The sequence below is a fragment of the Nerophis ophidion genome, linkage group LG01 (assembly GCF_033978795.1).
Source record: "Nerophis ophidion isolate RoL-2023_Sa linkage group LG01, RoL_Noph_v1.0, whole genome shotgun sequence".
Lineage (NCBI taxonomy): Eukaryota > Metazoa > Chordata > Actinopteri > Syngnathiformes > Syngnathidae > Nerophis > Nerophis ophidion.
In genome coordinates, this window is record NC_084611.1 from 2788576 (window position 1) to 2802307 (window position 13732).

The 13732-nt window shown below is 45.0% G+C and overlaps 1 protein-coding gene across 1 annotated transcript; it reads right to left on the reverse strand.

The window, feature by feature from the left end:
- Window positions 1-911: 911 nt before the first annotated feature.
- On the reverse strand, window positions 912-10968 carry LOC133548794 (nucleus accumbens-associated protein 2-like). Its single transcript, XM_061893738.1, has 7 exons — window positions 9849-10968; window positions 6272-6435; window positions 6009-6214; window positions 5779-5955; window positions 5548-5653; window positions 1469-1566; window positions 912-1374 (listed from the first exon to the last, which is right to left on the reverse strand). Exons 1-7 carry the CDS (start codon window positions 10275-10277, stop codon window positions 938-940), a joined length of 1617 nt encoding a protein of 538 aa, XP_061749722.1. The 5' UTR covers window positions 10278-10968; the 3' UTR covers window positions 912-937.
- Between the last annotated feature and the right edge of the window lie 2764 nt (window positions 10969-13732).

The following is a 13732-nucleotide window of genomic DNA, read 5'->3' on the forward strand; positions in this document are numbered from 1 at the left end:
GGCAGGAAGTGCAATAGGGGACAGACAGGAAGTGAGGTAGAGGACAGATAGCCAGGAAGTGCAATAGGGGAAAGACAGGAAGTGAGGTAGGGAACAGATGAGACAGGAAGTGAGGTAGGGGACAGACAGGAAGTGAGGTAGAGGACAGATAGGCAGGAAGTGCAATAGGGGAAAGACAGGAAGTGAGGTAGGGGACAGATGAGACAGGAAGTGAGGTAAGGGAAAGATAAGACAGGAAGTGAGGTAGGGGACAGAAAAGACAGGAAGTGAGGTAGGGCACAGATGAGACAGGAAGTGAGGTAGGGGACAGAAAGGCAGGAAGTGAGGTAGGGGACAGAAAGGCAGGAAGTGCAATAGGGGACAGACAGGAAGTGAGGTACAGGACAGATAGGCAGGAAGTGCAATAGGGGAAAGACAGGAAGTGAGGTAGGGGACAGAAATACAGGAAGTGAGGTACGGGACAAATAAGACAGGAAGTGAGGTAGGGGACAGATAAGACAGGAAGTGAGGTAGGGGACAGAAAGGCAGGAAATGCAATAGGGGACAGACAGGAAGTGAGGTAGGGGACGGATGGACAGCAGACAGACAGGAAGTGAGGTAGGGGACAGAAATACAGGAAGTGAGGTAGGGGACAAATAAGACAGGAAGTGAGGTAGGGGACAGATAAGACAGGAAGTGAGGTAGGGGACAGAAAGGCAGGAAATGCAATAGGGGACAGACAGGAAGTGAGGTAGGGGACGGATGGACAGCAGACAGACAGGAAGTGAGGTAGGGGACAGAAAGGCAGGAAGTGCAATAGGGGACAGACAGGAAGTGAGGTAGGGGACAGAAAGGCAGGAAGTGCAATAGGGGACAGACAGGAAATGAGGTAGGGGACGGATGGACAGCAGACAGACAGGAAGAGCTAACAGACAGTTAGGCGCCTGCAGTCAAGAGCTTATTGGCTGTGTTGAAGAGGCTCCGCCCCCCTGTCATCAGTGTCAGGAGGTGCAGTCTCAGCCAGGTAGGGGGAGGACTCAGGTGAGTAGGAGGACGAGACGCAGAGGGCGGGGTCCTGATGTTGTGACCGCCCGTCACTTCCTGCGTCCACGCCCATCTGCCTGGCTCCTCCCCCTCGCGAGCCAACCAGCTGCAGGCGAGGCTCCTCCCTGTCCGCCTCCTGGCCTGCCGGACGTAGCTCCAGTTCCAAATGGACGTCCCCTCGCACCGCGGCCCCCCTCCTGGCCCTGCGGGGCTGGGGGGCGGAGTCAGCGAGCAGAGAATGGATCTTGGGGAGCCAACGCTTTCTTACTCTGCGAGCATTGGTGCACATATCTGCTGCGATCACGTTCATCTCGCTCTCCTTGAAGCTCGGAGCAAACTTCTGACAGTAGACTGAGGAACACACACACACAACAACCTTTACCTCCGCACACGTGTGTGTGTGTGTGTGTGTGTGTGTGTGTGTGTGTGTGTGTGTGCGTCTTACCTTTGACTGTGTTCAACACTCGGTTGTCCAGGGGCTTTCGGCTGGGATCATTGGTGGAGGAGCGGATCCCAGTCCCACAGCTATTGGCCAGAGTGTTTCTATGGATACCATAACAAGCCAATCAGTGCCGATACTAAAACACACACACACACACACACACACGCACACACACACACACCATGTGACAGAGCAGTTATGTAAAGCAGCTGCATTGTGATGGAGGCTCCTTGCTGAGAATCTTCTAGAATACGTCAACTCGCTAAAGTCAAATGAAGTCAGGACATGAGCGTGTGACATGTGAGGACACGCCCTGCTGATGATGTCACATGTGCACACATCTAAGACCTGCACAGCGGAATCTTCTAGAAGCCATCAGGGGACAGGTAAGACAGGAAGTGAGGTAGAGAGACAGACATGAGAAGAAGTGAGGTGGGGGACAGCAGGTGAGGTATAGGGACGGATGAGACAGGAAGTGAGGTAAGGAACGGGACGTATAAGACAGGAAGTGAGGTATAGGGACGGATGAGACAGGAAGTGAGGTAAGGAACGGGACGTATAAGACAGGAAGTGAGGTGGGGGACAGGAAGTGAGAGGTAAGGGACAGATACAACAGGAAGTGAAGTTTAGAGACAAATGAGACAGGAAATGGGTTTTAGGGAGTGACAAATGAGACAGGAAGTGAGGTTTGGAGACAGATGAGACAGGAAGTGAGGTATAGACAGATTTTACAGGAAGTGAGGTTTTGAGATGGATTAGACAGGAAGTGAGGTATAGAGACAGCTAAGACAGGAAGTGAGGTATAGAGACAGATTTTACAGGAAGTGAAGTATAGAGATAGATTAGACAGGAAGTGAGGTATAGGGACGGATGAGACAGGAAGTGAGGTAAGGAACGGGACGTATAAGACAGGAAGTGAGGTGGGGGACAGGAAGTGAGAGGTAAGGGACAGATACAACAGGAAGTGAAGTTTAGAGACAAATGAGACAGGAAATGGGTTTTAGGGAGTGACAAATGAGACAGGAAGTGAGGTTTGGAGACAGATGAGACAGGAAGTGAGGTATAGACAGATTTTACAGGAAGTGAGGTTTTGAGATAGATTAGACAGGAAGTGAGGTATAGAGACAGCTAAGACAGGAAGTGAGGTATAGAGACAGATTTTACAGGAAGTGAAGTATAGAGATAGATTAGACAGGAAGTGAGGTATAATCATGGATTAGACAGGAAGTGAGGTATGACAGGAAGTGAGGTATAGAGACAGATGACACAGGAAGTGAGGTATAGAGACAGATTAGACAGGAAGTGAGGTATGACAGGAAGTGAGGTATAGAGACAGCTGAGACAGGAAGTGAGGTATAGAGACAGATGAGACAGGAAGTGAGGTATAGAGACAGATGAGACAGGAAGTGAGGTATAGAGACAAATGAGACAGGAAGTGAGGTATATGGACAGATGAGACAGGAAGTGAGGTATGACAGGAAGTGAGGTATAGAGACAAATGAGACAGGAAGTGAGGTATAGAGACAGATTAGACAGGAAGTGAGGTATGACAGGAAGTGAGGTATAGAGACAGATGAGACAGGAAGTGAGGTATAGAGACAGATGAGACAGGAAGTGAGGTATAGAGACAAATGAGACAGGAAGTGAGGTATATGGACAGATGAGACAGGAAGTGAGGTATGACAGGAAGTGAGGTATAGAGACAAATGAGACAGGAAGTGAGGTATAGAGACAGATGAGACAGGAAGTGAGGTATGGAGACAGATGAGACAGGAAGTGAGGTATAGAGACAGATGAGACAGGAAGTGAGGTATAGAGACAAATGAGACAGGAAGTGAGGTATATGGACAGATGAGACAGGAAGTGAGGTATGACAGGAAGTGAGGTATAGAGACAAATGAGACAGGAAGTGAGGTATAGAGACAGATGAGACAGGAAGTGAGGTATAGAGACAGATGAGACAGGAAGTGAGGCATAGAGACAGATTAGACAGGAAGTGAGGTATGACAGGAAGTGAGGTATAAAGACAGATTAGACAGGAAGTGAGGTATGACAGGAAGTGAGGTATAGAGACAGATGAGACAGGAAGTGAGGTATAGAGACAGATGAGACAGGAAGTGAGGTATAGAGACAAATGAGACAGGAAGTGAGGTATATGGACAGATGAGATAGGAAGTGAGGTATGACAGGAAGTGAGGTATATAGACAAATGAGACAGGAAGTGAGGTATAGAGACAGATGAGACAGGAAGTGAGGTATAGAGACAGATGAGACAGAAAGTGAGGTATACAAACAGATGAAACAGGAAGTTAGGTGAGACAGGAAGTGAGGTATACAGACAGATGAGACAGGAAGTGAAGTATAGAGATAGATTAGACAGGAAGTGAGGTATAGAGACAGATGAAACAGGAAGTGAGGTATAGAGGAAGATTAGACAGGAAGTGGGGTATGGTGACAAATTAGACAGGAAGTGAGGTATAGAGACAAATGAGACAGGAAGTGAGGTATAGAGACAGATTAGATAGGAAGTGAGGTATGACAGGAAGTGAGGTATAGAGACAGATGAGACAGGAAGTGAGGTATAGAGACAGATGACACAGGAAGTGAGGTATAGAGACAGATTAGACAGGAAGTGAGGTATGACAGGAAGTGAGGTATAGAGACAGCTGAGACAGGAAGTGAGGTATACAAACAGATGAAACAGGAAGTTAGGTGAGACAGGAAGTGAGGTATAGAGACAGATGAGACAGGAAGTGAGGCATAGAGACAGATGAGACAGGAAGTGAGGTATGACAGGAAGTGAGGTATAAAGACAGATTAGACAGGAAGTGAGGTATGACAGGAAGTGAGGTATAGAGACAGATGAGACAGGAAGTGAGGTATAGAGACAGATGAGACAGGAAGTGAGGTATAGAGACAAATGAGACAGGAAGTGATGTATATGGACAGATGAGATAGGAAGTGAGGTATGACAGGAAGTTAGGTATATAGACAAATGAGACAGGAAGTGAGGTATAGAGACAGATGAGACAGGAAGTGAGGTATAGAGACAGATGAGACAGGAAGTGAGGTATAGAGACAGATGAGACAGAAAGTGAGGTATAGAGACAGATGAGACAGGAAGTGAGGTATACAAACAGATGAAACAGGAAGTTAGGTGAGACAGGAAGTGAGGTATACAGACAGATGAGACAGGAAGTGAGGTATAGAGACAGATCAGACAGGAAGTGAGGTATAGGGACAGATTAGAAGTGAGGTACAGGGACAGCTGAAACAGGAAGTGAGGTATACAGACAGATTAGACAGGAAGTGAGGTATGACAGGAAGTGAGGTATTGAGACAGATGAGACAGAAAGTGAGGTCTAGAGACAGATTAGACAGGAAGTGAGCTATAGAGACAGATTAGACAGGAAGTGAGGTATGACAGGAAGTGAGGTATGACAGGAAGTGAGGTATAGAGACAGATGAGACAGAAAGTGAGGTCTAGAGACAGATTAGACAGGAAGTGAGGTACAGGGACAGATTTTACAGGAAGTGAGGTATAGTCATGGATTAGACAGGAAGTGAGGTATAGAGACAGATTTTACAGGAAGTGAGGTATAGTCATGGATTAGACAGGAAGTGAGGTATGACAGGAAGTGAGGTATGGAGACAGATTAGACAGGAAGTGAGGTATAGAGACAAATGAGACAGGAAGTGAGGTATACGGACAGATGGGACAGGAAGTGAGGTATGACAGGAAGTGAGGTTTAGAGACAAATGAGACAGGAAGTGAGGTATAGAAACAGATGAGACAGGATGTGAGGTATAGAAACAGATGAGACAGGAAGTGAGGTATAGAGACAAATGAGACAGGAAGTGAGGTATACGGACAGATGAGACAGGAAGTGAGGTATAGAGACAAATGAGACAGGAAGTGAGGTATACGGACAGATGAGACAGGAAGTGAGGTATACGGACAGATGAGACAGGAAGTGAGGTATAGAAACAGATGAGACAGGAAGTGAAGTATACAGACAGGTGAGACAGGAAGTGAGGAGGTAAGACAGGAAGTGGGATAAGCACACAAACCAATGTCTCACCTGTCAAAAAAGGTTGCCAGCAGCCTCCTGAGCAGAACTTTGTGTTTGACTCCAGCACACAAGTGACAGTTCATCAGCTGACCTCGGGTCATGAACACACCTGAGCCTGCACACACACACACACACACACACACACACACACACACACACACACACACACACACACCACACAGGTGGTGGTGCTGTAAGGAGGAAGTGACATCATCATTGTTCTGGGGGGGGCGGTCCTACCTGCCACCAGCTCCACCTTCTCCCCAGGTTCCCCCTCGCCGTAGAGGGAGGGGTGGCATCGATATCCAATCTGACTGACCAGACTGGCCGGGAGCGCCATGTTGTCCCCGCCCACCAGCACGCACGCACGCCGCTCGCTGCCCGGCGCCGGACGCAGCAGCTCCATCTTCTCCTGTCCTGGAGAAGGAGGCGTGTCTTGTCAAGTGGGAGGGGCTACGGCGCTAACCTACCAAAGACGTGCTGGAACATTCCGGACTGGCTGAAGTAGTTGTCCTCCAGCTCCTCCTCGGTCGGGGGGTGCGAGGGGGGCGAGTCCGTGCCTTCCGAACTAGAGCGCCCCCCACCTGCCAGGAGGTAGGACTGCAGGCCCAGAACCACGCCCCCACCTGCGCCCAGGTAGCACACAGCGCCCCCTGTGGCGGTCCGGAGCTCGGCTCTGAGGACAGAAAGACCGGTCAGTGGGGGCGGAGTCCGAGGGGCGGGACCTCCTCACCTGGACTCCATGTCTTCTGCGGGAGGCGAGTCTTGTCTCTCCTGTTTGATCCTGCTGACCGCCAGCAGCAGCTCTTCTGGACTCATGGACGGACTGGCCCCCCGCGGCCGAGGATTCTGGACCAGCGGCGGCTCGGAAGCTCCCAGCTCGTCCGCTGAAGTGGTCTGAGGAACACCGACCTCCATGTCAGAAGTTCTCATCTCCCCGGACTGATTGGGTCATGGTCCCTGGACTAAAGGTTCTGGGTCTACCTCAGGGGTGCCCAGACGGACAAATCCAGAAGTTCTCATCTCCCCGTACTGATTGGGTCATGGTCCCTGGACTAAAGGTTCTTGGTCTACCTCAGGGGTGCCCAGACGGACAAAGCCAGAAGTTCTCATCTCCCCAGACTGATTGGGTCATGGTCCCTGGACTAAAGGTTCTTGGTCTACCTCAGGGGTGCCCAGACGGACAAAGCCAGAAGTTCTCATCCCCCCGGACTGACTGGGTCAAGGTCCCTGGACTACAGGTTCTCGGTCTACCTCAGGGGTGCCCAGACGGACAAATCCAGAAGTTCTCATCTCCCCGGACTGATTGGGTCATGGTCCCTGGACTAAAGGTTCTCGGTCTACCTCAGGGGTGCCCAGACGGACAAAGCCAAAGAATGCGGGGGCGGTTTTGGTAGTTTTCACCTTCAAAACTAGTACCGGATTCTTTCCAAAGACGTAGAAAATGCAATTTAGTGCGACTGCTGAAGAGCCAACACCAAACTGAAATGCTAACAGTTAGCACGCGGGCCAGATTGCGCCAGCTAACAAAACATTAGCATGCTAACAGGACTATGCTAACTGGCATCAGTGAAAAAACTAAATAAATGACACTGAAGTGGATACCTGCTAAATTAGCTAAAACAGCTGACATGCTAACCATAGCGTGCTAAAATGCTAACTGTACCAAAATATATTACTCTGATGTGTTTAAAATGCTAGCCTGACAACATTAACATGTATGCTAACAGAATGCTAACAAGTATCATTCGTCAAGTAACAAAATATTTGACACTGCAGTGTATACCTGCTAAATTGACTCAAAATAACTAGCATGCTAAACTAAAGCGCTAACTAAATTGCGTCAAGTACCAAAATATATATTACTCTGAGGTATGGACCTGTGTCTAAAATGCTAGCATGCTAACATAAACATGTATGCCTACAAAATTAGCTTAAAAAAACTACCACACTGAGGTTAGAATGCTCACAAGTATCATTCGTCATGTAACAAAATAGTCTTGCTAAATTAGCTAAAAAAGTTAGCATGCTAAGCTAAAGGGCTAACTGTAACTTGTGTCAAATACCAAAATATATTACTCTGAGATGTTTTAAATGCTAGCTTGCAGACATTAACCTGTGTACCTACAAAATTAGCTTAAAAAAGCTAGCACACTGAGGTTAAAATGCTAACAGTATCATTCGTCAAGTAACAAAATATTTAATGCTGAGGTGTATACCTGCTAAATTGTGCTCAAAAGAGCTAGCATGCTAAGCTAAAGCGCAAACTAAATTGCGTCAAGTACCAAAAAATATATTACTCTGAGGTGTGGACCTGTGTTTAAAATGCTAGCATGCTAACATTAACATGTATGCTTACAAAATACAAAATTAGCTTAAAAAAATAGCACACTGAGGTTAAAATGCTCACAAGTATCATTCATCATGTAACAAAATAGTCCTGCTAATTTGGCTAAAAAAGTTAGCATGCTAAGCTAAAGCGCTAACTGTAACTTGCGTGAAGTACCGAAATATATTACTCTGAGGTGTGTAACTGAAACATGTATAAAATGTTAGCATGCTAACATTAACATGTATCATGTAGCATAATAAGTCTGAGGTGTACATCTACAAAATGAGCCTTCACAAAAAATATGGCTAACTGACGGTAGCATGCTAACAAGTAGCATTCAACAAGTGACACAATTTTTGACGCTGAGGTGTACACCTTCTTGATTAGTTAAAAAAAATGCTAATTAGCGTGCTAAAACGCTATTACATGCAAAATATTAGGTGTGTACCTGAAACTTTTGTGTAACCCTCGTGACCCCGAAGGGCACAAGCGGTGGGAAATGGATGGATGCATGCATTAGCATGCATTAATTACCAAAATATGACTACAAAATTAGCTTAAAAAAGCTAGCACACTGACTTTACAAAGTAACAAAATGGTTGACGCTGAGGTGTATACCTGCTAAATTGGCTAAAAAAGTTAGCATGCTAAGCTAAAGCGCTAACTGTAACTTGCGTAAAGTACCGAAATATATTACTCTGAGGTGTGCAACTGAAACATTCGTATAAATTGTTAGTATGCTAACATTAGCATGTGTCAAGTACCAAAACATGACTGAGGTTAATACCAACGAAATTAGCTTTAAAAAGCTAGCAAACTGAAATTAGTCTGCTAACAATATTTGACGCTGAGGTGTTTAGCTACAAAATTAACTTTGAAAAAGGCTAGCATGCAGACATTAGCATGCTAACAGATATCATTTGATATATTCGCATATTAGTATCAGAATGCTAACCATTGTGTTGTGGATTATTAAAAAATGAGCTACGTGCCGTACTTGGGACACCCCTGGTCTACCTGGACAGGTGTCAGTGGGTGTGGCCAGGCTCATATTGTTAAAAAATGAGCGACAAGCCGCACTTTGGACACCCCTGGTCTACCTGGACAGGTGTCGGTGGGTGTGGCCAGGCTCATATTGTTAAAAAATTAGCTATGGGTCGCACTTTGGACACCCCTGGTCTACCTGGACAGGTGTCAGTGGGTGTGGCCAGGCTCATACTGTTAAAAAATGAGCTATGGGCCGCACTTTGGACACCCCTGGTCTACCTGGACAGGTGTATCAGTGGGTGTGGCCAGGCTTATATTGTTAAAAAATGAGCGACAAGCCGCACTTTGGACACCACTGGTCTACCTGGACAGGTGTATCAGTGGGTGTGGCCAGGCTCATATTGTTAAAAAATGAGCGACAAGCCGCACTTTGGACACCACTGGTCTACCTGGACAGGTGTGTCAGTGGGTGTGGCCAGGCTCGTATTGTTAAAAAATTAGCGACAAGCCGCACTTTGGACACCCCTGGTCTACCTGGACAGGTGTCAATGGGTGTGGCCAGGCTCATATTGTTAAAAAATGAGCTATGGGCCGCACTTTGGACAACCCTGATCTACCTGGACAGGTGTCAATGGGTGTGGCCAGGCTCATATTGTTAAAAAATGAGCTATGGGCCGCACTTTGGACACCCCTGGTCTACCTGGACAGGTGTGTCAGTGGGTGTGGCCAGGCTCATATTGTTAAAAAATGAGGTACGGGCCACACTTGGGACACCCCTGGTCTACCTGGACAGGTGTATCAGTGGGTGTGGCCAGGCTCATATTGTTAAAAAATGAGGTACGGGCCACACTTGGGACACCCCTGGTCTACCTGGACAGGTGTGTCAGTGGGTGTGGCCAGGCTCATATTGTTAAAAAATGAGTTAAGGGCCACACTTAGGACAACCCTGGTCTACCTGGACAGGTGTGTCGGTGGGTGTGGCCAGGCTCACCTGTGAGTCACAGCAGTACGGCGAGGACGAGGAGGACTTCATCATCATGAGTTCCAGCCCCCGCTCCACGATGTTCTGGATCTGCAGGTACCCGGCGGTGTACATGAGCACCAGCTGCTCGCCGTGCGCCACGTTGAGGCGGCCCGTGTAGCAGAAGGAGAGAATCTGCCGGAAGCAGGCGGGCGTGACGGAGGAGGGCAGCTCGAAAGTCACCTGCGAGGACTCGCTGGCCTGGCAGGACTCGGCGCTGAACAGGTCTCGGAAGTAGAGCGAGGAGGCGGCCAGGACGGCGCGGTGGGCCTTGAAGAGCTGACCCTGGACCAGGATGGCCACGTCACAGTGGTTTCCCAGCAGCCTCTGCTGGTTCAGGCTGCCCAGCACGCTGCTGCCGAAGTCCGGGATCTCAACCTGCAGCAGCCCCTCCGTCATGGCGGCGCGGGACCGAGTCAGGGCGGGATCACGTGTCGGGGTCGCCTACGCGGGGGTTCGAGGCCATGGCGTGGCGGCGGGGTCGGGGGTCAAAGGAGGAGGCTGTGGAAAAGGTCGGAAGGTCAAATCTTTGCTTTACTGTCTGACCTGCTGAAGTCCAGTCCTGCTCACGCTTAGTCCGACCCGGCTGGCAAGTCCGAGGAGCGAGAAGACTTTAGTTGTTGTGGAGATGTTCACCTCCTCTCTGCTCCTGCTCCTCCTCCTCCTCCGTGCGGCTACGCAGCGTCTGCTGCTTCCTGTGTGTGTGTGTGTGTGTGTGTGTGTGTGTGTGAGGGGCGGGGGGAGCAGACAGACATGGGGAGGGAGGGGGCGGAGTCATCTGAGGACAGCGCTGGAGCTAATGCGGCTAACTGTCCTGCAGAGGACCAGGAGGGAGGGGGGGGGGGCACTGGCATGTGTGTGTGTGTGTGTGTGTGTGTGTGTGTGTGTGTGTGTGTGTGTGTGTGTGGCATGAATGTACAGCTGCATTGCAGTGCTGCCATTCATGCTGACTAAGTCATGTTTAGTCATCACTAACTACACTTTTAAGTCATGTTTAGTCATCACTAAGTACATGTTTAAGTCATGTTTAGTCATCACTAAGTACATGTTTAAGTCATGTTTAGTCATCACTAACTACACTTTTAAGTCATGTTTAGTCATCACAAAGTACATGTTTAAGTCATGTTTAGTCATCACTAAGTACATGTTTAAGTCATGTTTAGTCATCACTGAGTACATGTTTAAGTCATGTTTAGTCATCACTAAGTACATGTTTAAGTCATGTTTAGTCATCACCAAGTACATGTTTAAGTCATGTTTAGTCATCACCAAGTACATGTTTAAGTCATGTTTAGTCATCACTAACTACACTTTTAAGTCATGTTTAGTCATCACTAAGTACACGTTTAAGTCATGTTTAGTCATCACTAAGTACACGTTTAAGTCATGTTTAGTCATCACTAAGTACATGTTTAAGTCATGTTTAGTCATCACCAAGTACATGTTTAAGTCATGTTTAGTCATCACTAAGTACATGTTTAAGTCATGTTTAGTCATCACTAAGTACATGTTTAAGTCATGTTTAGTCATCACTAAGTACATGTTTAAGTCATGTTTAGTCATCACTAAGTACATGTTTAAGTCATGTTAGTCATCACTAAGTACATGTTTAGTCATCACCGAGTACATGTTTAAGTCATGTTTAGTCATCACTAAGTACATGTTTAAGTCATGTTTAGTCATCACCAAGTACATGTTTAAGTCATGTTTAGTCATCACTAAGTACATGTTTAAGTCATGTTAGTCATCACTAAGTACATGTTTAAGTCATGTTTAGTCATCACTAAGTACATGTTTAAGTCATGTTAGTCATCACTAAGTACATGTTTAAGTCATGTTTAGTCATCACTAAGTACATGTTTAAGTCATGTTTACTCATCACTAAGTACATGTTTAAGTCATGTTTAGTCATCACTAAGTACATGTTTAAGTCATGTTTAGTCATCACTAAGTACATGTTTAAGTCATGTTTAGTCATCACTAAGTGCATGTTTAAGTCATGTTTAGTCATCACTAAGTACATGTTTAAGTCATGTTAGTCATCACTAAGTACATGTTTAAGTCATGTTTAGTCATCACTGAGTACATGTTTAAGTCATGTTTAGTCATCACTGAGTACATGTTTAAGTCATGTTTAGTCATCACTGAGTACATGTTTAAGTCATGTTTAGTCATCACTGAGTACATGTTTAAGTCATGTTTAGTCATCACTGAGTACATGTTTAAGTCATGTTTAGTCATCACTGAGTACATGTTTAAGTCATGTTTAGTCATCACTAAGTGCATGTTTAAGTCATGTTTAGTCATCACTAAGTACATGTTTAAGTCATGTTTAGTCATCACTAAGTGCATGTTTAAGTCATGTTTAGTCATCACTAAGTGCATGTTTAAGTCATGTTAGTCATCACTAAGTACATGTTTAAGTCATGTTTAGTCATCACTAAGTGCATGTTTAAGTCATGTTTAGTCATCACTAAGTACATGTTTAAGTCATGTTTAGTCATCACTAAGTACATGTTTAAGTCATGTTTAGTCATCACTAAGTACATGTTTAAGTCATGTTTAGTCATCACTATGTACATGTTTAAGTCATGTTTAGTCATCACTAAGTACATGTTTAAGTCATGTTTAGTCATCACTAACTACACTTTTAAGTCATGTTTAGTCATCACTAAGTACATGTTTAAGTCATGTTTAGTCATCACTAAGTACATGTTTAAGTCATGTTTAGTCATCACTAAGTACATGTTTAAGTCATGTTAGTCATCACTAAGTACATGTTTAAGTCATGTTTAGTCATCACCAAGTACATGTTTAAGTCATGTTAGTCATCACTAAGTACATGTTTAAGTCATGTTTAGCCATCACTAAGTACATGTTTAAGTCATGTTTAGTCATCACCAAGTACATGTTTAAGTCATGTTAGTCATCACTAAGTACATGTTTAAGTCATGTTTAGTCATCACAAAGTACATGTTTAAGTCATGTTCAGTCATCACTAACTACACTTTTAAGTCATGTTTAGTCATCACTAAGTACATGTTTAAGTCATGTTTAGTCATCACTAAGTACATGTTTAAGTCATGTTTAGTCATCACTAACTACACTTTTAAGTCATGTTTAGTCATCACTATGTACATGTTTAAGTCATGTTTAGTCATCACTAAGTACATGTTTAAGTCATGTTTAGTCATCACTAAGTACATGTTTAAGTCATGTTTAGTCATCACCAAGTACATGTTTAAGTCATGTTTAGTCATCACTAAGTACATGTTTAAGTCATGTTTAGTCATCACTAAGTACATGTTTAAGTCATGTTTAGTCATCACTAAGTACATGTTTAAGTCATGTTTAGTCATCACTAAGTACATGTTTAAGTCATGTTTAGTCATCACTAAGTACATGTTTAAGTCATGTTTAGTCATCACTAAGTACATGTTTAAGTCATGTTTAGTCATCACTAAGTACATGTTTAAGTCATGTTTAGTCATCACTAAGTACATGTTTAAGTCATGTTTAGTCATCACTAAGTACATGTTTAAGTCATGTTTAGTCATCACTAAGTACATGTTTAAGTCATGTTTAGTCATCACTAAGTACATGTTTAAGTCATGTTTAGTCATCACTAAGTACATGTTTAAGTCATGTTTAGTCATCACTAAGTACATGTTTAAGTCATGTTTAGTCATCACTAAGTACATGTTTAAGTCATGTTTAGTCATCACTAAGTACATGTTTAAGTCATGTTTAGTCATCACTAAGTACATGTTTAAGTCATGTTTAGTCATCACTAAGTACATGTTTAAGTCATGTTTAGTCATCACTAAGTACATGTTTAAGTCACGGTGCAGATG

Bases quoted from the DNA above. Each gene is read 5' to 3' on its own strand.
- LOC133548794 (XM_061893738.1), bottom strand. From the start codon at position 10,277: ATGACGGAGGGGCTGCTGCAGGTTGAGATCCCGGACTTCGGCAGCAGC. The intron at 1,567-5,547 runs GTGAGACATTGG...TGGTATCCATAG, and splicing joins CTGGCAACCTTTTTTGACAG to AAACACTCTGGCCAATAGCT. The intron at 1,375-1,468 runs GTAAGACGCACA...TGTGTTCCTCAG, and splicing joins AGTGTTGAACACAGTCAAAG to TCTACTGTCAGAAGTTTGCT.